Source organism: Eschrichtius robustus, chromosome 10, assembly GCF_028021215.1.
Source record: "Eschrichtius robustus isolate mEscRob2 chromosome 10, mEscRob2.pri, whole genome shotgun sequence".
Taxonomy (NCBI): Eukaryota; Metazoa; Chordata; class Mammalia; order Artiodactyla; family Eschrichtiidae; genus Eschrichtius; species Eschrichtius robustus.
This window is the reverse complement of record NC_090833.1, coordinates 21587685-21615282: the sequence shown is the minus strand read 5'-3', so window position 1 is coordinate 21615282 and position 27598 is coordinate 21587685. Positions and strand designations below refer to the sequence as shown.

At 36.2% G+C, this 27598-nt stretch overlaps 1 protein-coding gene across 6 annotated transcripts in view; it reads right to left on the bottom strand.

The window, feature by feature from the left end:
- Positions 1-27598, bottom strand: part of PTBP3 (polypyrimidine tract binding protein 3) — a 91602-nt gene that overhangs the window by 52559 nt on the left and 11445 nt on the right. For 3 of the 6 annotated variants that reach the window (XM_068553034.1, XM_068553028.1, XM_068553032.1), the window contains one exon: positions 7299-7383. In XM_068553034.1, the coding sequence (XP_068409135.1) occupies positions 7299-7332 (34 nt within the window). In that variant the 5' untranslated portion in view covers positions 7333-7383. Of the gene's footprint in view, positions 1-7298; positions 7384-27598 lie in introns of those variants that run through there. The other 3 variants (XM_068553031.1, XM_068553029.1, XM_068553033.1) reach the window with 2 other exon arrangements.

Here is a 27598-nt window from a genome sequence, read left to right as displayed (position 1 = left end):
ATAGACAGATTCTGCCAGTACAATTGTTGTCTAGGTAGAAAGACAGACTCCTGGTGCTTCTTAGTCTACCATCTTCCCAGAATCCCTCAATTATCTTTTAAATTAACCAAAAAAATGAGAAAGAAAAGTCACATATCCACATATTTACCACTTTGTGTAGACCCAAGTTTCCACCTGGTATCATTTTCCTCAAGTCTGAGGAATTTCCTTTTCCATTTCATAAAATGTAAGTCTGTTACTAACAAATGCTCTCAGCTCTTGTGTGCCTCAAAGAAGGCTTTATTTTAACTTTATTTTTGAAAAATATTTTAACTGGATATAGGATTTCAGTTTCATTGTATTTATCTTCAGTACTTTAAAGATGTTGCGCCATTGTCTTCTGCTTTGCACAGTTTCAGGCAAGCACTCTCTCATTACTCTTATCTTTGTTTCTCTGAATAAATGTGACTTTTTTCCTCTGGCTACTTTTAAGATTTGTTCTGCATTCCTGGTTTTCAGCAATTTGATTATGAGGAGATTTGGTGTGGTTTTCACTGTGTTTATCCTGCCTGTGGTTCACCGAACTTCTTGGATATGTGGCTTTACAGTTTCCACCATATCTGGAGTATTTTCAGTCATTATTTCTTCAGATATATGTTTCCCCACCCCCAACTTTTTTTCTGGAACTTCAATTATACATATGTTTAGACCACTTAATTTTGTTCTACAGGTTATTAAGGCTCTGTTCATTTCTTTTTCAGTCTTTTTTTTTTTTTTGGTCTATGTGCTTTAGTTTCTATTGCTGTCTTTAAATTCACTGATCATTTCTTTTACAGAATATTAGTGCTGTTACAGCCATGCCATTTTTTTTTTAGATATGATAATTTTATCTCTAGAAGTTCTATTTGATTTTTAGCTTTCATTTTCTCCCTGTTATGTTGATATTTTCCTTTAAATCCTTTCACATACTTTAATAACTGTTCCAAAGTACAAATCTGCTAACTTCATCATCTGTTATTTTCTAGGTGTGTTTCTGTTGACTGATTTTTCTCCTAGCTATGGGTTGCAATTTTTGATTGAATGCTCAACATTGTGAGCACTGGAATTGTTTTATTCCTTTAAAGTGCCAGTCTCCTTTCTGGAAAAAAGTTAAGTTACTTTAAGATCAGGTAATTGTTTTGGAGCTTGTTTTTAAGTCTTGTTAGGGTGGGTTTAGAATAGCCTTTATGCTAGAGCTGATATACCACCCCTACTGGTAAGGCATGTGTGGCTTAATATTCACCAATAGATTCAAGGGCAGGTTTCTGGAGCACTTTTCTCACAGATGGAAGCTAGAACTCCTACAAGCAGCAAGATGAAAGAGGAAAAAAACATGCAGAGATGCCCCAGAAGTAACACTTCCACTTATATCTCGTTAGACAGCACTTAAAATCACATGACCACACCTAGCTATAAGGAAGACTGGAAAAGCAGTCATTTAATCTGGGTGGCAATGTGCCCAGATAAAAATTAGAGCTCTGTTGCTAAAGAAAATAGAAAGTATTGGGGTACCCAACAAACAATCTCTGCCATAATTCCTAAGATTAAATTTAGGAGGAAAAGCATATGATTTATGTAGAAAAGTATAAAACATTTTCATAATTACCAAAGGACATAAAATAAGACCTAAAATCATGGACTCACATGCCATATTCCCAGATGGAAAAATAATTATACAAAAAGATCAACATTTCAGAATCCCTAAGATCTTGTGGGGAAAGAATGGGGAATGAGGGGCTGTTTTAGAACTACACAAAATAATTTAAAGTTCATATGTCCATTACAGGCTAAGAGACATTCTTAAGGAATATTAATATCTAAGCAGAACGACCAGTTTGCCTGGGACAGTCACAATTTGGCATCATTGTTCTAGCAACCTGTACAGTTTAACATCTTCTCTTTTGAAAAAAAATTATTAACAGTTGCATTGAAATAAGCTAGAATAGGCTTAGTAGATCCAATTGATTTTTTTAACTTCCAGTTTTTGCCATGGTCTCCTCTAGTAGTTTATAAACCACATGTACAGTGATTAAATCTGAATGTTAACCAGTGTTAACCAGTGAGACGGAATCTCTTCATGACTTTTTCACAGACAACACACAGAGTCTTTGATTTAAAAAGGAAAGAAGGGAAGAAGGGAGGGAGGGAGGGAGGGAGGAAGGGAGGGAGGGAGGAAGGAAGGGAGGAAGGAAGGAAGGGAGGAAGGAAGGAAGGAAGGAAGGAAGAAAAAAGAAAAGAAATGCAGTGGCAGTGGGGACTTCCCTGGTGACGCAGTGGTTAAGAATCTGCCTGCCAATGCAGGGGACATGGGTTTGAGCCCTGGTCTGGGAAGATCCCACATGCCGCAGAGCAGCTAAGCCCATGAGCCACAACTACTGGGCCTGCACTCTAGAGCCCGCAGGCCACAACTACTGAGCCCGTGTGCCACAACTACTGAAGCCCACATGCCCTAAAGCCCGCGCGCAGCAACTACTGAGCCCGCATGCTGCAATTACTGAAGCCTGTGTGCCTAGAGCCCGTGCTCTGCAACAAGAGAAGCCCCTGCAATGAGAAGCCCGCACACCGCAATGAAGAGTAGCCTCTGCTTGCCACAGCTAGAGAAAACCCGCATGCAGCAACAAAGACCCAACATAGCCAAAGAGAAAAAAAAAAAAGAAAACAATTTGAAAAGAAATTTTTTAAAATTAAAAAAAAATTTTTAAAACAAGAGAAGAAATGTAGTGGGACACAAGTAGCTAAGGATAGCTCCTAACTCCTTCCATCAGTATTCAACCTGCTACCTATGCTATTCATTTGGCTGCCAGGCTGCCAGTCTGTGGAAAATGTGGGAATTACAGGCCAGTTACACACGAAATACAATTCTGTTTATAATCATTCCATTTTATATCTTATAGTAAATCCATAAATCTGTAATTCTGAATTAATTTGCAAAGTTTCTTCTCCATGTGTAAACAATAAAGTGTCAGGTGTTAATATGCTGACACCACTAACAGAACTTTGCAAACAGTTAAATTATATCAGTTTTATCATCATCTGCTAACGTCAGAAAATCAGTTATTACCCAATAATGGTATAATATTAAATACTTTCAATGGAATAAAAGGAAAGTTTTTGGGAAGTCATTCTGTCAAAAGTGAAATGTGTGACACTAATGGAAATTCAGTTTAAAAAACTCAGCTAAAAATAAAACTTCTTTGGGGTAATAATACAAATATAAATTTTGGTGCAGCAAGATGTCATGGCAAAAACAGTGTTCTGACAGTCCCATGAAGTAGACATGTATCTGCAATCGATTTGGTGCACACATAACTTGTTACCAAACAAGCAATACTCTACAGATAGAAAGAAAAATTATAGTCGTCAAATTTTACAAATATTTTAAAATCCACATTTAGATTAACTGAACTACAAAAATTTTGTGATGAAGACTATACTGAATACAAAAAAGATCTTTCAACACAATACATGGCTTTCTTTTAGCTATGCATTATCAATGTGATTTTTTAAATTATTTGTGTCTTTGAAGAACTACTTAAGTAACTTACAAAGGGATTTAACTTGTTTATAAACGAACCCTAAAAACTTTCTGACACAATTTGTTTAAAATCAATTAGAAATATTTATTCAAAGAAGTCAAGGAATGGAGTACCAAAATCTTTAGTTTTTGAAGCTTTTAGAGAATTGCAAATACTGAATCAAATATTACAGAAGTATTTTTAATGTATAGGTGACCTAAAAAAAGAAAAGTTTTTAGGTATCAACAGGCAAACCCTTCAGCAGGCCATCCTCTCATAAAAGGCAAACTAAAATTAGAAATTTTCCACGTATCACAGGTATTTAACAAGGAAGTCTATCTCTGTTCATGGATTTGAATGTAAATGTCTGGATTTTTAATTCTCTCTTCCCTTCTGGTAGGAATCCCCAAAGCAATAAATTAACATATACATTAGGACATGTTAGGTGCTGGTGATACCCTAGCAAGTCTAGCAGAGCAAACACAAAACTTCCCTGAAGATTCTCACAGAACAAAAAAATAATTCAGCTAAAGATTACCTCACAACCAAAAATTATGAATCAAGGAAAAATAATATACCATAAGCAAATACTAGCAGACACAAAACCCAGTAATATTAGCACCCCCAAGAACTCCATAATTGTAAAATCTGAGACTATAAAAATTTTGTTTTAAATAATTAAAAAATTAGGGAAAAAAAGCAATAGAAACCATAAGAAAAGAACACGATACCGTTTTTCTAAATAACAACAAAACTAGATCTTTAAAAATGAATCAAAACAGAGAAAAATGAAAAATATATGCCTTGAAATCAATTACTCAATAGAAGGATTAAACAGCATATTAGACAAAGCTGAACAAATAATGAGTGAATCAGAAAACCATTTCAAGGAAATTATCCAAAATACAGGACCTTAATGAGAAAAAGGTGACAGTAAATGTAAGAGGTTAAAACAATTGCAGGACTAAATGAGGTGGTCCTATACATGTCTAACTGGAGTTCCAAAAGGAAACAATTCTTTGGAAAGTAGGGTCACTCCTAGACAGAATAAATGAAAGTAAGTCTGCAGCAATGGTCTTCAACCCTGGCTGCACCTTACATGTATCACCTAAGAAACTTTAGAAACAAATTAAAAACAGTGCCTAGGTCCCCCTTCCCCCTCCTGTAATTTTGGAATCGGTGTGGAGTAGGTCAAGTTATCTGTATTTTCTTCAAAGCTTCCCAAGCTATTTTAGTGAACATCCAGGGTTGAGAACTAGTGATCCACACCTAGACACAGCTAGAGAAACCACAGAACAAAATTAAAGAGAAAAATGTTAAAACAACTACAGAGAACTAATACTATCTACAAAATAATAAGCTAGACTGACAAAAGACTTCTCAACAACAGATGCCAAAAGAATAATAAAACAGTACCTTCAAAGTACTGAGAGAAAATAACTGTCAACCTGGAATTCTAAATAGCTAACTACCATTCAATAGTAATATCAAAAAAGACATTTTTAGTCAGTCTAAGAGGTTACCATTTATAGAGTTTTGCTGAAATAGTTACTAAAGAGGATGTGCTTTAAGAAGAAAAACACTGAACCTAGAATGGAATGGGATACAAGAAGAAATTGAAAACATAAAAGCAAAACACAGCAGACTACTGATGCCAGCTAAACTCACAGCTCATACTTCTTTTCCTAAGTAATCAATCAACCAGGATGTCAGTCTTTCTGGTCATCCATCCCAGTAGTTTGTAAACATGACCAAACAAACTGACCTCAGTTTTAAAAATAAGAACAAGGGCTTCCCTGGTGGCACAGTGGTTAAGAATCCTCCTGCCAATGCAGGGGACACGGGTTCGAGCCCTGATCCAGGAAGATCCCACACTCTGCGGAGCAACTAAGCCCGTGCGCCACAACTACTGAGACTGCGCTCTGGAGCCCGTGAGCTACAACTACTGAGCCTGAGTGCCACAACTGCTGAAGCCCACGTGTCTAGAGCCCGTACTCTGCAGCAGGAGAGGCCACCACAATGAGAAGCCCGTGCACCACAACTAACCCCGCTCGCTGCAACTAGAGAAACCCACGCGCAGCAACGAAGACCCAATGCACCCAAAAATAAATTAAAAAATAAATAAATTTATAAAAAAAAGAATAAACACATGGGTCCCACCCTAGATGTACTGTTAACTCTAGGAGTAAGGGCCGAAATTTTCTTAAAAGCCTACCAGATCAAGAGGATAATCAGATTTAGGAACTTCAGATTTCTAGCATTTCCTTCATTCAGCAGGTTCTCTTAAAGTGTGGTTCCTCAAATGGCAGCATCATCATTACCTGCGAACTTGTGGAAGTGCAAATTCTCAGGACCCACTCCAGATCTACTGAATTAGAAATTCTGAGGATGGACTCTGCAACTGTGCTTTAACAAGCCCTCCGGGTGATTCTGACGCCAGGTCAATTTTGAGAAAGCCGCTTTAATCTCCTGCTCTAAGTACCCTGTTCACACTTCCACATGAACAAACCCCCTGCTGCTGTCCTGCCTACAAAATCCTTCCATTTAGTCTTCTAGAGCAATGTACCATGGCTGACCAATTCCCAAACATTCTTAATCTCTTCACTGGATTTTCTTTACATCTTTTGTCTTAACTGAACCTGGTTCACTTCTCTTATAGGGTCTTCACATAAAGGCTGTTCACTCTCCCAAACATCATGTAACTCAGGGTCTGGAAAGTGAGGTCTACTCATTCCCTAACTCCCTATAACACCAAAACATCTGGATAAAAATCTCACCTTTTCTGAGACTCTCCACTCTCATGGCTTCAGTTGTTAAGTGTATATGATGATATTGACTTCCAAATTTCTCTTTATGATGTTGAGACCAGAACCCACTACCTATCTCACACTTCCATCTGGATATCCCCAGAGGAACCTCAAATCAATATATAAAAATCTGGGGACTTCCCTGGCGGTCCAGTGGTTAAGACTCTGTGCTTCCTATGCAGGGGGTGCGGGTTCGATCCCTGGTCGGGGAACTAAGATCCCACATGCCATGTGGCCAAAAAAAACTGAACCTGCCATATTGTCCAACCCTGTTCTTCCTGTACTTTCTAATATAAATGAAGGCACCACAATTCAGCTATCCAATTATCTAAGTCTAAACCTACAAATCATCAATGGAATTCCTTATTCAAACATTCGATTAATCACCAATTACCATCAATTATTTCACCTTCTGTTAAGTTCTCTAATTCTCTCCATCACAACTACTACTGCTATAGTACAAATCCTCCCCCCTTACTAGGATTTCCTATACAGCAATAGCCTCCTAACTGCTCACTCTCTCTCAAGTACTGCACTCCTCCAATTCATTTTACAGTCCTTAAATTTCAAGAACATTTATTTTTAAAATCATGTCAACTTATAGTTTTAATACTTCTACTCTAAATCCATCATCATTCAACACAAGTTTTTAAATCTAGCTCTTTTACTCAATAGTTCTAGATCACCAACTTACTGATAATTTTATCACAACTATGTAACAAAGAATGTCAGTCAAAAAAGGAATTATCTAATCAAATCCAAATTAATGCTTAAAATTTAAGAGTGCTGTAACTAGTAATTTCATCTATATGAACTTCACTGCCACAAATTTTAGTTTTTGTTATAAATAATAGCACTCCATGTTTATAAGATGAGCGAAATAAGAACATTGTGAAAAAAAAATTTTTGAAACCCAGAGAAAGACAACATCTCAGATTTTGAAAAAATGAAAACTCACCATACACACCTGCAGAACGAGTGGAATTGTTCATGGTAAAAGGTCCGTTAACGACGTCGGAAGAAAGAAGCTCATCAGATCCCCGCTGAAAAGCAAGAGCAATATTCTGTTAATAAAACAAGTCTTGGATAATGGTCCATATTTACTACTAAAAATATTAAAAGCTAATATTACTTAATCTGAATATCAAGGCACTTAAGGGGAAGTCCTCAAGAATCATAAAATCTAAAGGTTGGAAGTGAACTTAATAGTAAACAAAAATTATTGAACATCCACATGACTGTTAGTTATAAAAAAGAGAACTGCCATCACATAATTGGGGGCATAATCCCACAACCCTTTTGAATCAAACTCAATTCTCCGAGATGTTACAACTGAAGTATCAAAACCATATTTAGGGGTTGAATCCTGACATTGTTTTTGTAGTATATTTTTAAGTATATTTAGTATATTTTAAATACATTTTGGTATGTTAAGTTTTGTAGTATATATGTATTTTTATAAAGGACTGATGACTTTTTTTTTTTGGCTGCGTTGGGCCTTCGCTGCTGCGCGTGGGCTTCCTCTAGTTGCGGTGTGGGGACTACTCTTCACTTCAGTGCGCAGGCTTCTCACTGTGGTAGCTTCTCTTGTTGCGGAGCATGGGCTCTAGGCGCGGGCTTCAGTAGTTGTGGCTCATGGGCTCTAGAGCACAGGCTCAGTGGTTGTGATGCACGGGCTTAGCTGCTCCGCAGCATGTGGGATCTTCCCAGACTAGGGCTCGAACTCATGTCCCCTGCATTGGCAGGTGGATTCTTAACCACTGAGTCACCAGGGAAGTCCTGTAGTATATTTTTAAGTATTTGCGTGCAAATAATTTGTGTAGCACTCCCTGACTTTTTCATAGATGTGTATTTTTAAAAGTTGAACACAAAGATGCAATTTATTTCTATATTGGTCAAATCCTTTAAGTAAGTGATTTTTTTCATTCATTAATCCTTAAAATGATCTTTAATGTGTACTATTTCTTAAACAGCTACTGTTTAAGTAATTTAGACTTTTTTTCAGGTAAGAGTTTTGACCAATTCCAGAGTTGAACTGTCAAAGCTGAAAGACAAGTCAGTCTAGCCTTTTCATTGTAAAACCATAAGGTCTTTTACCAAGATTAAAATGTTTATACCTAGGAAGTACAATAAACACCGTGTATAAATTTAAAAACAACCTATTTCAAATGGTAGTTTGTTCAGCTCTCAGTCAATTTTTTTTTGGCGGTGCCATGCGGCTTGTAACATCTTAGCTCCCCAACCAGGGATCAAACCCCGGGCCCCCGCAGTGGAAGCATGGAGTCCTAACCACTGGACCACCAGAGAATTCCCAAGCTCGGTCAACTTTTAAGAACAAATATTTCAGTCTACTAGATGATAAAACCTAATCCCCAAACGATCCTACAAAAGTTATAACATCAACAGTGCTCCGACAGATATTTAATGTTTAGGAGTAAGGACCACTCCTGCAGGGAACAACCTCAGCCTTTGCTGAAGAAAAGCAAACCACCAATGTGTTTGCGTAATATAAATACAATTATTTAAACAATTCCTGTATTAAACATCCAGAAATTACTCCCTTTGGTCTTTCACCCGTAAGTTTATAGAGACAGTTTGGAATAAGAGAAAGGAACTAAGTGAGCACGTGAGATGAAATAAAATTGAAAATCTCAAATTCCAGAAAGACTTGGATTATGATCTCACTAAAAGCAAAGGTCTTCCTGAGAATATGTGAAATACAGATATTGGCAGACAAAGACAGACTTTGTATAGCTGCCTGCCAGTGGATACGGAAAGGTGAATTTTTGCAGTTTTAAATGTAGGAAAAATTTAAACATGCCCAACATGTTTTTATATATGAGGAATTTGATAAACTATGTGTTACTAATAGATATATTTTCGACACATATGAGTGTAGTGTCAATATCAAGTATCAATTTTCTACATGTAAACTGAATTAATTTGGTCTTAGAAACCACTTAGAGGGACTTCCCTGGTAGCGCAGTGGTTAAGAATCCGCCTGCCAATGCAGGGGACATGGGTTCGATCCCTGGTCCGGGAAGATCCCACATGCTGAGGAGCAACTAAGCCCGTGCGCCACAACTACTGAAGCCCGTGTGCCTAGAGCCCGTGCTCCGCAACAAGAGAAGCCACTGCACCACAACGAAGAGTAGCCCCCGCTCACCACAACTAGAGAAAGCCTGCATGCAGCAACAAAGACCCAACGCAGCAAGGAAGGAAGGAAGGAAGGAAGGAAGGAAGGAAGGAAGGAAGGAAGGACGGACGGACGAACTTAGAGATCACTTGAGCTCTTTTCTAGACTTGCAGGAGTACGTTAAAATGTCAACTAAATATTAATTCTAGGTGGACTGCAGATTGAAACGTAAAAGACAAAACAATAAAGACTCTAGGAGATAACAGAAAAAAGCATCTTCATAATCTTGTGGTAGGGAAAGATTTCTTAAACAAGAAACACAATTATTTAAAATAACTGATAAACTACACAAAAATGAAGTTATAATTTTTATTTACAATATATACAAATATTGAATCATTATGTTGTAGATCTGAAACATAATGTTATTTATCAATTATATCTCAATTTTAAAAAAAAGAATTTTATTAACAAAAGACATCATTAGGAGATTAAAAAGGCAAGTCATAGAATGGGAGAAAATACTGCAGTACATATAACCAACAAAGATTGTATACCCAGAACTTACTAAGAAAAAGAAGAAAGGCTGGCGGGGGGGGTACCCCACTAGGCATTGATGTGAAAAAAATCAAGGTAACAGAAAATGACAAGAGAGTTGAACAGGCACCTCACAAGTAAAGTGGTATACTTTATTACTGTTCCAGAGTATTTGTGTCCTTCTTTTCCTGTGAAAGAACCATTCATCCCCATCTATGGCCATGTGACTTGCAATGCCTCTGAGTGGAGGATACCTCCCTGACCCACTGACCTTGAGCACAGTTTTGTGCTATGCTTTGGCCTATGGAGTATGTATGGACATGACCTACATGACCTAAATCCAAGCAGAACTTTTGAAAGAATTAGTTTCTGCCGTTTTTCTTCCTTTCCCCCTCTGAAACAAGAGGAGCATATCCCAAATAGAAGCTGCTCTTTCAGCCTGATTTCCAGAATAAAAACACAACTGTATAGTTCCATAATAGCCACCAACTTTGTAAGTACACAAGAAATGTTTTTCTAAACCATATCTAAATGACTAATACCACACCCAATAAACGTATGAAAAGATGCTCAACCTCAATGGTCATCGGGGAATGCAAATTAAAACCACAATGAAATATAAACATATTAAAAGGGCTGACAATATCAAGTTTTGATAAGAATGTGAAGTGAGAGAACTGTTATATGTTGCTAGTGGGAGTGTAAATTGGTACAACTGATTCAATATACTAAAGTTGAATATATAAATATCCTAGGATCTCTTTTATTCTATTCCTATGCATACACTCAAGAGATTGCCTGCTATGTGCACCTATACATATGAGAATGTTCTCAGCAGCATTATTTCTAGTAACCAAACTGGAAACAATCAAATGTCATCAACTATAGAATGAACAAATCTTTGTAAATTCATTCAATGATTTACAGCAACGAGAATCAACTACTGCTCTACACAATAGCATACAAAAATCTCACATTAAGAAACCCATCACAAAATAATATATACTACTTTGTTGCATTTATATAGAGTTCAAAAAGTAGTCAAAACTAAATTATATATCTAAACTATGTACCTACTTGCAAAAGATGAAAATTGGACCCCTTTCTCACACCATATGTAAAAATTAACTCAAGAAGGGTGTATACATAAATGTAAAACTATAAAACTCTTAAAAGGAAACATAAAAGTAAATCTTTGCGGCTTTGGGTTAGGAAATGGTTCCTTGGTAACAAAAGCACAAGTGACAAAAGAAAAAAAATAGATTAATAAAAATAAATAAATTGAACTTCATAAAAAATAAAAACTTTTGTACTTCAAAGGACACCATCAAGAAAATGAAAAGACAAGCCAGAAAATGGGAGAAAATATTTGCAAATCTATTATCTGACGAGGGACTGGTACCCAGAACGTAATCTCTTATAACTCAATAATAAAAAGACAAAATAATGCAATTTAAAAATAGGCAAAGGATCTGAACAGACATTTCTCCAAGAAAGTATACAGACAATAAGCACATGAAAAGATGCACAACATCGTGAGTCACTAAGGAAATGCAAATCAAAACCACAGAGATCACTTCAAATAAAAATTAAGAGCATGACATCACCACATACTTATCAGAACAGTTAAAATAAAAAATAGTGACAATGCCAAATGCAGGTGAGGGACGTGGAAGAAACTGGATGTCTCATACACTGTTGAAAGGAACGTAAAATGGTACAGCCACTCTGAAAAGTTTAGTGGTTTCTTAAAAAACTAAACATAAAGAGCAATCTCAAAAGATCACATGCTCAACACAAAAACTCACATGTTCTATGATTTCATTTATATAACTCTCTCAAAATAACAAAATTATAAAGATGGAAAACCGACTAGTAGTTGCCAGGGGGCAGAGAAGCTTGGGAGAGATAGTATGATTATAAAAGGGTACCATGAGGGAGATCTTTGCGGTGATGGATTAGTTCTGTGGTGAGAATTACATGAACCTACACATGCAATAAAATGAAACAAAACTATACACAGGCATTGTATCAATGTCAATGCCCTTGTTTTTTGTTGCTGTTTCCTTTAAATAAATTTTTAAAATTTTATTTATTATTATTTTTTTAAACATCTTTATTGGAGTATAACTGCTTTACAATGGTATTAGTTTCTGCTGTATAACAAAGTGAAACAGCTATACATATACATATATCCCCATATCTCTTCCCTCTTGCATCTCCCTCCCACCCTCCCTATCCCACCCTGTTATTGTTTTGGTTTTTTTTCCCCAGAAAGAGCATCTTTACTAAACAACAGGAAACAAAACGTGCCAGGAATCTAACCAAACACACAAAGCAGCGGGTGAGACTCCTCATAGGAAAGAATGACCCCCAATGGAACATAAATAGATCCCCTCGAAGTACATATATTTCGCATGAGTATGTACATCCATATGTAATATATTAAAAGAAATTTGGTTTATATCACGAGAAGTTACTCAGCAATAATAAATCAACATCTCACCTGAGGCCGGGAAGTGAGGGCGCTGCAGCCACATTATAAACTGAGGCGCACCTCACGCCCGCACACGCCTCCCCTCTGTGCATAGAAAAGTGAGCCAGGGAAGGCAGGTGGCCGTGTGGCCGCGGAGCCCATCCCGCAGAGCCCAGGAGCTGGCTGCAGCAGGGAGGCAAATGCCAGGCTGCGCCTGCCTGGAAGGCCGCGTCGGCTCTGGGGTGAACGGTAGCGCTCAGGACCCCAGCAACAGCACGACAGCGCGCCTGGTTTCCAACTGCGAGCCTGCCTCTGGGGTCCACCCAAGGCCCTCCAGATCTGTGTAGTTTGGCCAGTGGGGGCTTCTCCTAGGATCGAATGGCTTTTGGGAGGCGAGTAGAGTTTCTAGACCCACCAGGGCTCAGCCCACATACACACGTGCACACGCCCACACACACACGTGCTTCAGCGAAGGTCAGCAAGTTGCAAACAAGTATTCTACAGGGGCGTGCTCAAATAGTGCCTGCTTCGGAGTCAGTTTTGTCAACTGCATTCTGAGTTGTCCCCATGCCAAAGTGGATTTGTTCAAAAGATACGAGTTGCTGGAGGCTACAGAGACACAAGATGTGTTACACACCGGGGGGGGGGGGGGGGTGCAACCCTCTCAGGGCTTGGCACAGTGTTTTAGTAACAAAACAAACAGAAGAAATGCACAGGAACCCAATGCCCTTATTTTGATAGTGTAAGTATGTAAGAGGTAACGATTGGGGGAAACTGTGAAAGGTACACAAGACCTCTCTGTAGTACCTTTACAGCTTGCTGTGAATCTCTAATTTTTTCAAAATAAAAAGTTAAAAATAAAACAAAACACAACTATGAAGAGATAACATCATTCTGAGCCAGAGGCTTCCTACTGACTTGAAAGACTTGTTGCCAGCCTAGAATAGTCATTACCATCATCACTGTGTTCAACCCTCAAGAGTGGATAAGAAAAGACTGGTCAAGCTGTCAATTACCACAGCTCATTCTCAGAGCTCATCTCTCACACTCTCCTTCTATACAATGGTGGTCCAGAAGGTGTCCCTTCAAAAACAAGCAACATTCAAAGAACAACCACAGGAGTTCCTTATGGGAATCTATACATAAGGAAAAGGAAGGAATCAAAAGATAACATATAACAGAAAAATGACACAACTTTATGTTATGAGTAAATGGTTCTTTGTAAAATGAAAAAAGTTTTTAAGGAAAATATTATAGCCTCTCCTAAACAAAATACAAAGCGATACAACAGCTCAAGGGAGAGACAAATGAGAATTCTACCAAAGGAGTTAAAAGACAGATCTGTGAAAAACAAGAATAAAACAGTGTCACAAAAGTCAGATGTTTCAAAGAGAGAATAAGAGAACCAAAAGTGCAAAACATATTTCCACCCTCCAAAGAAGTTACCCGCTGAGAGGAACCAACTCTTACTCTATAAGTTCATTATCAAAAAGCTGGAAAGAACAAATTTTCAGGAAAGCACTTTCTTGGAGTTACACGAGATTACTTAAAAGGCATCTAGAGAAGGTGCTAAACTGTTAACACAGGTCTGCCCCAGACAAGGCTTGCCAGCTAAGAATCCAAAAAGTTGTGGTCTTCTTAATGTACACATGCCATTTCAGTTTCAATATGAGGAGAAATGAGTTACTCATGGTTCTTTCTGTTTCTATCTCATTCAATAAACTCTGTTACCTAATTTCCTAACAAATAAATCTCCAATCAACTATTAAAGTGAAATTATTCCTTGTTGCTTATTGAATCAAGTCTAAATGTATTGTGATGGTGATTAAAAGCTTCTTCTAATCTGGACCTCCTACTCACAATAACACTCCTGTCTTGTAATTTTCCCCAAATACATCATCTTTATTTCTGCTACTTTTTATGCTATTCTCCTGCCTCAAACACTGTCTCTTCACAACATATCCAGTCCTACCTACTGGTCAGAGATAATTAATACCACATCTGGAAAATTTTTCAACCCCAAAGTGAAGAGATTGAACTGAATTTTGATTGTCTTTCAACATTAAAATGTGCAAGATTCTAGGTTTTAGTACACTTAACATAATATATTCTTCCTATGTATATAACTATCAATATCACACATTTTGTCAAATATGTACACAGTTTTTTCCCAGCTACTTTGAGGTCTATTATTGTGCCTTATACTTCATTATATTCCCCCATGCCCTATAGCATAGTGTCAGGTACAATATAATGGCTCTCTGCCTTGGCTATAGACTAAAATCACATATCCAAGTTTAAAATAAATACTATATACCAGGTCCTACCCCACAGATTCTTAATCAGTAGCTCTGGGCTGAGGTTTGAGCACCTGTATTTCCAAAGCTCTAACGTGTAGCCAACTGAGAACTACTATAAACAGATGCTGTAATGAACACAGAAGCGTAATAGTATAGCAGTTTAAAATGTAGTCTTCTGGAGCAGACCAGATCTAGGTTTGAAAATGCTCCACAAACTTACCTTTATATTATACTACATATTATTTAACCTCTTTAAGGCTCAGTTTGTTCACCTGCAAAATGAGGGTCATAATGGTACCCATACTCATAGGTTGCTCCGAGGATTAATATTTCTAATATACACACCTCTCATTAAACAGTGGCAAATAAATACTAATGATTCATTACTCAATCCTCTTCAAAAGCTATATATGCCAATAGTTATATGTATGCAATGTAATTAGTATTGAACAGCAATCTCCTAAATGTGAAAGATATTCTTTCAATAAAGGAAACTTTCTAAAGTTTTAGAAAGAAAAAAACTTTTTGATACTAACAAAAAGGAAATTTCCTTCTGTCAGATGAATTGATAGAAGACTGGATTTTAATAAAATCAAAATGTACAGGATTGCAAAGGAGATTTAATAAAGTCCCATTTATGATTAACCTTTGAGAATGAGGAAGAATAAAGCATGTGGGCATTAGAACTTTTCCTGCAGAACACTGATGATATTTGTTTATAGAGAAAAAGGAGGTCAAATTTTTCACTATAACCATCTTCATTTAAGCATCTTTGCATACTTATCCAATTATCTCAGGAAAAGATCTGTAGATGTTAATTAGCTAGATCATTTTTCATTTTGATAGTTCTGTTTTATCTTAATATGCACTGTACAAAGTTATAATATGAATCTATGTTCCTCTCTGTAATCCTTGATAAGCTTTTGTCACCTTGTTACAGTCTCCATCCTAATTATTTTTAATGGATTCTTAAAATCTATAATTGCATACTAACTATTCCCCTATTACTAAATATTAGCATCACTTGTAATTTACTGATACCATAAGTTATGCTGTATTAATTTAGAATATAGCATTTTCCATATTTTATATTCTATCCATAGAATAAATATTAAGAAGTAAAAGACAATTTTTTTTCTTTTTGAGTGAAGGTAAAAGATGGTAAAACTGCAAGAAATCTCAAATTTCTGCTTAACAGTATACTGTAACTTCAAGTTCCTACTACACTACAAGTGACTAATAAGAAGCATTTTTACTTCTATAGAGGTCTTTCAAATATTGTTAGAGTTGGCACATGACTCTAACTCTGGACATTTTAATACTACTCAGAGTTTGGCTCACAGTCTGCAGAAGTAAAGAATTTAACCCTGTTCAAAGAGAGGTCTGGCTTTTGCCCTCTCCTTCTGGGAGGTAATCTCTAAACCCCTGTAAGGTCAAGCCTGAGAAAGTGTCTTTTTTTTTTTTAATTCGAGGGGCTTTGGGTCACCAGACAGTCTTAGAGTCAGGGTGGACCACACGCCTGGAGGGGCTGGAGGAGACTTAACTAAGATCAGCCTCAAGAGCAATCAAGTATGCTTACATAAAGGAGCCCCTCAATAAAAATGTAATCACCAAAGCACGGTAAGCATCCCGGTTTGACTCCATGAGTACTGTCACACACTGATGCTGGGAAAGTAATGTGTCCTGACACCATAGGGAGAAGACAAAGGAAGCTCTGTGTTTGATACTTCCCCAGACTTCTGCCCTATGTGTTCCTTCCCTTGGCTGATTCAAATCTATATCCTTTCCCTGTAATAACCAGTAATGAAGAGTACAAAAGCTTTCAGTGAGTTCTGTAAGTTCTTCTAGCAAATTATGGGACCAGAGGGTGGTTTTGGAAACCCCCAGAACTTACAAATTCTGTCAGAAGTGAGGGGAGTCTTTTGTGGACTGTGTTCCCTAACTTCGCAGTTGGCCTAATTCCTCTCATGGAAAAATGATGAATCAGTAGAGCAAATATAATAAAACTACTCATTTAACAGATTTTTTAAAAACTTTATTCTTCACCTCTAAATCACCATTTGGATTTCTAACTGTAAAAGAAAAATTTAGTCTAAAAATATGATCAAATAGTCAAACATAGAAAAACTGGAAAAACTAACTTAAATTTATGTGGCATACTAAGTAAATTAATGCAACATCTTAACTGTCACATTCAATGTTTCCACACAAAGTATAAACTATTATAATAAGGAAATGGTTAACATTAGAGTCTTCAAAATAAAATCATTTAAGTCTGATAATTCTACTAGATCTTTCAATAGTAACAGGAAGAGCTTTCAAAAAGAATATGCCTAAAATAATGCGTGAATAACACAAACCCTATAGTATCCAGTGAAGTGCTAGAATGCCTATTTTTATTTTTACTGTCTTATTACGCAATAAGAAAAATTAAAATATTTGATCCAAAAGTTTCACATCTGGAAATTGTTTCATATCAGAGATGGGGTTTACCATTTAACATACAGAATAAACAACACACATCTCAAATAATTATGATACTTTAAAAAAACTGGTAACTTTTTGACCCTAATAATTTCAGGATATGATAAACGAAAGAGAAAAAAGAACTTACATTTGAAAATGCAGTCATAAAAAAAATATTCTGATAATCAAAATTTACTGGCTAAGCTTTTTTCCCCCAAGGATTCATTTTCAAATTACAGAAAATAAAGGTTTTTAAATATTATAAAGTTCAAATCCCAAGAGTCATATTACTTTGTAAGCTTTGTAAAAAGTGAGAAAAACACAATCAGTTCTGTTACTTTAAAGATTCCCTTCTTTAAAAAAAAAAAAAACTTTTCTTTCCTAGACATAAATTCTTTCTCCTGAAAACACAACACTGCCTATAATTACAGACTACTTCAATATAAAACAAAAAGTATTTCTGAAAATTATGCTTAATAGTTATATCCTAAGTGTGTGAAAAGTAATTTTCCATTATAGTCAAGGAAAAGCAATGCAGACCTAGGTAAAACTGAGTATCTGTCTAGCAGGGGAGGAAAACTTTTGCCTTCTTCCCTTTTAGGTTCTTTGGCTGGTCTAATAATTAAGCTGACATGAGACAGAATAACAGGAGAAAAACAAAATTTAATTTCATATATACAGGAGCTCATAAAGATATGAGACTCCAAGAAGTGACAAAAGCATGCAGTTTTTATACCTTTTAGACAAAGAAACAATTATTTGTGAAGATTTGACAAAACAAAGGGTCTGGGGCTTGGGGTAGCAAATTAATAAAGAAGTAACAAAGTTTGTTTAGTCACCCTTCTCTGCCTTGAATTTCCTGTCTCTGGTGATAAGGATGCCTTCTACTCTCCTAGTATAAGGAGGATACTTTCACATGAGAGATTTATTTCCTGCTTTCAGGGGGACCAAGGAGGGTCAGTGTCCTTCTTGCACCAGCTGTTTCTTTCCTCTTTTTTTTAAAAAATATTTATTTATTTATATATTTATTTGGCTGCGCCGGGTCTTAGTTGCGGCACGTTGGGATCTTTAGTTGCAGCATGCACGATCTTTTACTTGCAGGCATGCAGGATCTTTTAGTTGCGGCATGCGCGATGTTTAGTTGCAGCATGTGGGATCTAGTTCCCTGACCAGGGATTGAAGCCGGGCCCCATGCATTGGGAGCACGGAGTCTTAGCCACTGGACCACCAGGGAAGTCCCTGGCTGTTTATTAAGTATTTTTAATTCAAAATAATCAACATGCCAAAGGGGCCTATTTTATTCCACCTCACTCTCAAAAGGTCTAACGGCTATGATAAGAGATTATAGTTTAAGAGATAGATGGAAGATAAGCAGAATGAAGACTGTAAAAAATAAATGATGGAAAGCTTATTTGGATGAGTGACTATAGATGATCAACAGAAGGAAATTGTTAAAAAGTGAAAGAAAAAAGACTCTGTACCACAGGTAAACAAATTAACATTAAACAAAAAGGCTTTAACAAACCAAATCATGAAGACATCATGGGGTGGGGGTGGGGCATGAACAATACTGGATCAACAGTCTCCTTAGAAACACACAGTAAATTTACATAAGTGCAACAGTTGTTCTGTGGACTTGTTAGCTCTCTGGCTAAGTCAATACACCAGTCAGCTTCACTGCCTCAAGTATCAATTACTGAAGCTCTCTCCTGCTAAAGAATAATTAAATACACTGGGCCAACAAAGCAAAAGAATACTGTAATTAAGCAGCACAAATAAAGTGTTTTATTATCAAATTTGATGGGAAGTGGTTTTATTTAGCATTAAAGTGAGATTATTAATATAATAAAAGGCAATCCACACAACTGAGAAACAGCCAGTAAAATAACATGTAAGGAAGATTCTGAAAATAAACCATTAACTCATGGTTAAACTTGAGACCATACCTAAAATGCACATGAAATTCAAGAATAAGACATCATTTGTTTTAGTCTATCAAGATACTATGACCATAAAAAAGGAGCTATCAAAAAAAAACTTCACAATTTTCCAGATCTTTTTTTTTTTAAATAAAAGAATCTTAAATACTGAAATTAATATTCAAGTCCTACCTTAAAGGTAAGGTAGCCCCCTCTGTAAAATTTCTAGCAAAAGGTCTAGTGACCCTTTGTAAACACTTCACAGAACAGAAAACTCATGTTGATCCTGCTCTGTTACTATGTTTTTCCATAAACAGAAAAACATATTATTATGTAGAGTCTCACCATACTATATACACTTGCTGATGACTCACCTTTATATCCCCCTCTACAGGAGCTAATAATGAAGTGGAATCTGTGTTCAAAACTTTTTTGCTTAAAAAAGAGTAATAATTATAAACACAAGGGAATAAACTGAATATTCAGTAAGGGTTTCAGAGTAATTGTGAGGCAGTACGTGATAACTCCAAGTTTTTTTTTTTAACATTTAGGTTTTTGTTAACATTCACCTTCACAGCTCCTATTGCTCTAAACACACCCAAACCCCAAAGCCTCACATATGACTTGGAGATCATATCCCCACAAACTCTGTGGCCCCATCAACACTCTCATCTACTAAGTGAGTGTGATTATCTCTAAACATATTTCTTAAAGAACAGTTACCCTAAAAAAAGAATAGTTACCAAATTGTTTGTTTGTGACATTTTCCTTTCCAAAGCTGCCACTGTTGAGATTTTAAGACAATGAGAATAAACAAGGTGGTAAAGATGGGGTAAATTCTTCAAATATACAGCTGTGACAATGTTTACAATCTCATTTATGACACAGTTTCAAAAAAATGGTTTTTATTGTCTTCATTTTATATGAACATCTTAGCAATAAATAGTAACACTTTTTTTAATGACTAGCAAAATTATTCCTCCAAAAGCCTTCTAATTCATGACGTCTAATCAAAATGCCATTCATTTGAATATTTATTTAGTTCCTACTATATAGGCATAGATCATACACATTGACTTCAATATGTAAAAGTGTTTTAGCAATATTCATTCACTCAACAGATCCAACAAATATTTACTGAGCACCAAACTATATGCCAGGGTCTTTAAACACTGGGGAAAATCCCAGTGAACAGACAAAAATTCCTGCCCTTATCATGTGGAGTTTACAATCTTGCAGAAGGAAACACATAACAATCAAATTAAGAAAATTGTGTAGTATGTTTTAAAGTCATAATGCTTTTTAAAAAGCAGGATAAGGAGCAACGAGGGGTAAAGAGGAGAACTGCGATTTTTAAGTAGAGTGGTCAAGGAAAGATTTAAGAGCAAGTGACATTTAAGTGTAGTCTTAAGGAGGTAAGGAGCAAGCTATATAGGTATCTGAGGGAAGAATGTTGTAGGCCGAGGAAACTGAGATAGAATGCCTTGCATGTTCTAGAAAACAGTGACGAGGCCAACTGTGACTGGAAGAGTGTGAGCAAGGAAAGAAGAAAACTAAAGAGACAAGGAGGGTATGTCATAGCATGTGGTGCCTTGAAAGCCACTCTAAAAAATGTTACTGAGTGAAACGAGGGACAAAGAGTTGTGAACAAAGGAGTGAGATGATCTGATTTACTTTTTTAAAATTTATCTTATTTATTTATTTTTGGCTGGGTTGGGTCTTCATTGCTGCGCGCAGGCTATCTCTAGTTGTGGAGAGCAGGGGCTACTCTTTGTTGCAGTGCGCGGGCTTCTCATTGCTGTGGCTTATCTTGTTGCGGAGCACAGGCCCTAGGCACGCAGGCTTCAGTAGTTGCAGCACACGGGCTCAGTAGTTGTGGCTCAAGGGCTCTAGAGCACAGGCTCAGTAGTTGTGGCGCACGGGCTTAGTTGCTCCGCGGCATATGGGATCTTCCCAGACCAGGGCTCGAACCTGGGCCCCCTGCATTAGCAGGCAGATTCTTAACCACTGCGCCACCAGGGAAGCCCTGATTTACTTTTTAACCGATCACTCTGGCTGCAGTGTTGAGAATAGTTTGTAATGAAGCAGAGAAAGATGCAGAGACTCCAGTAGGAAGCTAAGGTGATAATCCAGATGAGGGGCAAAGGGAGTGTTACTGGGGAGAGTGGTTGAATTATGAATACACTTAGAAAGGTTTGCTAATAATTAGACATGGAGTGAGAGAAAAAGAAGTCAAAGATGTCCTGGATATCCCAAATAGGCCTAAATGTAAAATATTCTGTCCTATAGTCAGTGAACAGATATTTTAAAGATTTTACTATACGTATTCTCCAATTCTCACAACTCTGCAAAGTAGGTATTATTATCCCTCAAAGAATCAGAGGTTATATTATTCGACGTAGGTCAGAGAGGGTAGGTGGTACAATTAAAATCTAGGTCTGGTTTATTTTTCACCTGACATACCTGTTGCTCTCCAGTCTAATAAACAAATTTCCTCTCAATATCTTATGCCAATCCTTTGATTCATTTATTCCACATCTAGACATTTTATATTAGAACTGTACGTGAAGGTATGTACATGTAATCATCCTTTACAAGAACAAAATAAACAAATACAAAGATAGCTAATACTGACTGCTTAATATGTGCCAGGACTGTTCTATGTGCTTTATCAAACATATTTCATGTAATCTAAGAAGGCTTCAAGTGTAAGACTCCATAATTTTATCTAATATCCAGAAAGAAAAAGTGCTGTCAACCAAACTGTAGTACATTATCAACACTAAGATGCACCCTGATGTCAGAAATGTTAATATGGAAAAAAAAAGGGGGGGGCCTTAGAATCAATGAACTATCAAATGGTCATAAAATGCTAAGCACTGAGCAATATTATGGTGATCAGTGTTGGTTCAAAATATTACATCTCATACCTCATTCATTAAAAATACTAGTTCTATCCTTTTCCTTTCCACATTTTAAGTTCTAAACCTCTTTCAACTCTCTTTTTTCCCCTCAAGGTTGTAACTAATGGAATATTAGTGTTTAACTTTGAAACCACAGGCACTATTGAACTGCTTGGGAAAAAAATCTCTGTAAGACAAGGATAAAACATCCTCTTCCAATACAGCTGCAGAAAAAGACACAATTCTGGTCATAAAACTGCTTATAAATAAATGTTATTTCTAACAAAGATGTCCTGTGATCACCTGAATTCTGGAAAGTATAGCTATGTCCCATAAAAATGACAAGGTCTGGGTTTTGGTTAGTTGTCATACTTAATAACTTACTGCCCTAATATTATATTGACGCCTATTTTCTGAAACACATATAAACTTACAAATTTTTTTATTAAGCCTATCATTGAAACTTCCCTCTTCTCACACATTCATAAACAAATCCTAACAATTTTTTAGATTCTCATAACACAGAGTTGGAAAGCCTATTAACATTTTGTGAATGAGAAAAATAAGGCATAAATGAGTTAAGTAGCTTATATAAATTACACTACAAATAAAGAGTTGGGGTCAGGATTCAAACCCAGGCAGGCCAATTTCAGAGTCCATGCTTTTAACTGCTATACTAAACTACTAAAATATTAAACCACCACTATGTTCATAATAAGAGATTAGTTACATGAGTTACAACAGATCCATGCAATGAAATACTAGACGGTTACTAAAATGATAAAGGACCAGACTTATCAACCTGATATAAACTCAAAAGATATTGTTCATTTTGAAAGCCATATAAATTAGTTATAACATGTATTATGTTTCCATTTTTGTAAAGCAAATTAATAATAAATATGCACATATACTGTGAGCATATATGAAAAGGTCTAAAAGCAAACTCACCTAAATTTTAGCAGGAATTGTTATTTCTAGCTTTTACCTTCTCCTTTACACTTGTCGCGTTTAAACATTAATTAATCAAAGGGAAATGGGCTATTTTCATTTTGAAAAAAAAAATGAACTTTAAAAATTTTGCCAACATTTGTTTTAAGCTCCATACCTGGGTCTTTCAATCAAATATATTTCATGGGAATTTTTGGTCAATTCTACGGAACATATTTATCATTGCAAAAATGTTTAAAAATTTTTTTAATTTAAAATTCCTTCTTGCACCATTTAATGATCTGAAGGCACCTCTGAATTTTATAATAGCCACACTGTATGAACATAGGCTAGTTTTCATGTTACTTTAGTTGAGAAAGAGCAGACTTAATGGCTATGAGTCTCAATGGATGGAATTCCAACGCATCACAAAAACAGGGTTGTGGGACTTCCCTGGTGGCGCAGTGGTTAAGAATCCGCCTGCCAATGCAGGGGACCCGGGTTCGAGCCCTGGTCCGGGAAGATCCCACATGCCGCGGAGCAACTAAGCCTGTGCGCCACAACTACTGAGTCTGCGCTCTAGAGCCCACGAGCCACACCTACTGAGCCTGCGTGCCGCAGCTACTGAAGCCTGCGCGCCTAGAGCCCGTGCTCCGCAACAATAGAAGCCACTGCAATGAGAAGCCCGTGCACTGCAATTAAGAGTAGCCCCCACTCACCGCATCTAGAGAAAGCCCGTGCGCAGCAACAAAGACCCAACCCAGCCTAAAATTAATTAATTAATTAATTAATAAACAAAACAAAACAGGGTTGTACTCCAATCTCCTCTTCACCTTAGTGAAACTACAAGTATATTTCACTGCTTTAGCAGACTGTAAGCTATGCTTCCATCTCTAACACAGTGGTATACTATTTTTATCCCAGAACAAACCAACGTCCAAAAATAATGGAGCTTATTAACCAAATACTATCTGGAATATTAGTTTTCCTAAAACCAACTGACACCAAGGGGTAAAAAACAGAGCATTGGTTTTGGAAACAAACCTTTGTTTGAATCCAGCCCCTGTCACTAGGGTATTAGGTTTGACCTAAGGTATCATGTTACAGTTAACACCACAGGTTTTTTTCTTCTGTAAAATTAGTCTAATATTATAATAGATATGCAAAGTCTCCTTTTAAAATGACTTCTTATATACTGATACCCAGCAGGATAGGGATAAAATGCATTTTTTTAATCTGGGAGAGGGAGGCAAAAGTAGTACTGGTGAACAGAAGATGTTCTGCCTACTTATGCTATCAATAATTAAGAGAGATCTTGAAATCTATGACTAGTTATGGATGTGGCTATTTCTTCTTTCACCTAAAACTGCTACACAACTCCTCAGGACTCACAGGAGTCCTCTCTTGAATGAAGATTTCCTATGTTTTGGAGAAAAAAAAGTGCAGAACAGTGCATACAAATATGCTGTCTTTTATATTAGAAGAGGAAGAAAAAATATGTACAGTTGCCTGTATTTGCATTAAAAAAGTACTAGAAGGGTAAAGAAAAAACTAATAAAATTGTTATCTTTGGGGAAAACACAAGAAGGGGGACAACAATGTGAATGAGAGATCTCCCTATACACACAGTTGAATTTATTTTTTGGTGAATTACTTCTGTCCTTTTAACTTTTATTCATGAATTTAATTTTTATTTTTATCAAATACGTGTACTGTAACAAATTTTACAAAATAGTCTATATGATAAAAGCAAATCTCTCCACCCAAACAGAATCTTTAAACAGTTCTTATTCTAATGGTTGCCACCACAACATTAGATAATATGCTTATACCACTACTTTTAAGTTACCAAATTTAAAAATAAACTGGCTGACCTCTAATATGAAAACTTAGTTTACCTCTTATAATTCCTTTTTCTGTTCTCTCAATGTTTGAAATATATGCTCTTAATTTTAATTCTTGTGTAAGTATCTTTGAACTTTAAATACTACACGTGTATCTTTACTGCTTGTTTTGTCAATTTGACATTACCTCTTGATTCTCCAAAAGAGAGCTTTTGGGGCTAGTAATCTGTTCCCTCCCTCCCTCTGCCAGCTTCATTTTTACTTTTATTGGTATGCTTGTTACATTCTGCCCTCCAACAATAGCATTCTGGGCTTTGTCCATTCCTGTCCTGTCCAAAGGTTGACTCAAAGTTGAAAATCAATACACAGCATTTACACTTTTATTACAATATAAATATTGTTCAAGGAAACATAATCCTGGAACACTTCACTTTTTACTCTATGCGTCTAATGTCACAACCTTAGAACCACTTGAAAAAGACTATTCTTAGAATCAAGATCAAATGGATTCTTTATTATACTCTACCAATTTCTTAACATCATGCTACATTCTAATTTGGTTCATAATTAGACATTTTTATTTATTCATTCATTCATTTTTGCTTTCCGTGACATTTTTAAACTGTCTTTATTTTCCTCACACTATTATCCTTTATTATATCATCATATTTTCCCCAAACTCTTCATGGCACCACTCATTCTATGTAGTCCTCATTTTTCTTCCTAAGATCTCCCTCCTAAAACCCTCTTTTCTCCTGCTTCAATCTAGAATGACTGCTCTCTAGGACTTCTGAACAGCTATTAACTTAAGTCTTCTTTTCACTTTTCACCTGGGTTGGCTCAACTTTTTCCTGAACTTCTGTCTTCCTTGTCCTTAGTTCACATTATTATTTTGCTGAGTACAACCTTAAACAACTACCTAAATGATGGTAAACACCAAGGAAAACTTTCTGGGTCCATGCATGTCAGAAAATTCTATCCTCATAATTAATCATTTGATAGCAAAGAATTCTGGGTTAAAAATTTTTTTTCCTAAGAAAATTAGGAAAAGATTCACCATTTTCATCTAGCATATAGTAGGGCTGGTAAGATGCCAGTCTGACATTCATTTCTTTGAAGTTGACTTGTTTTCTGCCCCCACCTGCCCGGAAGCTTTCTGAATCATCTCTTCATCGGTGGAACTCTAAAATTTCACCATAACATATCTAGGTGATAGTCCTTTGTACTCACTGTACTAGGTAATAAATAGGTGGGTCTGAAGCCTGAAACTAGAATGAGTTGGTCTGAAGCCTGAAGCTACCACCGTCCTTTGTACTTCCTGTACTAAGTAATAAATAGGTTGGTCTGAAGCCTGAAGCTAACATGAATTGCTAACTCCCATCTCCAAAATCAACCATGGAGGAGCTGTAGAAGCTGAAGGGATATGTGGATTTCAGGAACCAAAATAATGAGAGAAAAACCTTGATGAAATGTCAGGGAAAAAGATAAATCAGCAGTTGAATTGAAATTTTAATACATTTCTCTTAGAAAGTAATAGACCAAACATAAAAAATATGACCAGAAAAAAAAAATACAATCAATAACTTGAACTAATAGATACACTGAATGCAGAACCAGACATCCAGCTAAGAATAAACATTTATAAAAACAGACATTGTATCAGGTTGGCAAACTTTATATGTAAAGGGCCAAATAGTAAGGGATTTTAAACTTGGTGGGCCATACAGTCTCTGTCATAACTCACAAAAGCAGTCACAGACAATGTGAAAATGAATGAGCATGGCTGTGTTCCAATAAAACTTTAATTACAGACACTGAGATTTGAATCTCATCTATTTTTCACCTGTTACAAAGTATTAATCGTTGGATTTCTTTCAAGCATTTAGAAGTATAAAGACCATTTTAGATTGCAGGATGTATAAAAACAGATGGCAGTGAGCCCTATTTAGCCCTTGGGCCATAGTTTGCCAACTCCCATATTAGTTCATAAAAGAAGTCTCAATATATTCCAAAGGAATATACTGAACATACTATGTTCTCTGCAATAAAATTAGAAACAAAATTAAAAAGAGTGGCTAATGTTTGGGAACTAAACTTTTAAAGCCACTAAATAATTCTGGAGTTAAAAAGGAAACTTCGAAAAGATACATGCACCCCAATGTTCCTAGCAACACTATTTACAAGAGCCAAGATGTGGAAGCAACCTAAATGTCCATCACAGATGAATGGATAAAGAAGTTGTGATATATATACATAGGAATATTACTCAACCATAAAAAAGAATGAAATAATGCCATTTGCAGTAACATGGATGGACCTAGGGATTATCATACTAAAACGAAGTCAGAAAAAGACAAATATCATATGATATCACTTACATGTGGAATCTAAAAAATGATACAAATGAACTAATTTAAGAAACAGAAACAGACTCACAGACATAGAAAACAAACTTATGGTTACCAAAGGGGAAAGAGGAGGGAGGCATAAATTAGGAGTTTGGGATTGGCAGATACAAATTACTATATATAAAACAGATAAACAAAAGGCCCTACTGTAGAGCACAGGGAACTATATTCAGTATCTGTAATAAACTATAATGGAAAAGAATCTGAAAAAGAGAATATATATACATATATATAAATAAACATATATATGTAACTGAATCACTTTGCTGTATACCAGAAACTAACACAACGTTGTAACTCAACTATACTTCAAAAATAAATAAATAAATAAAGGAAATT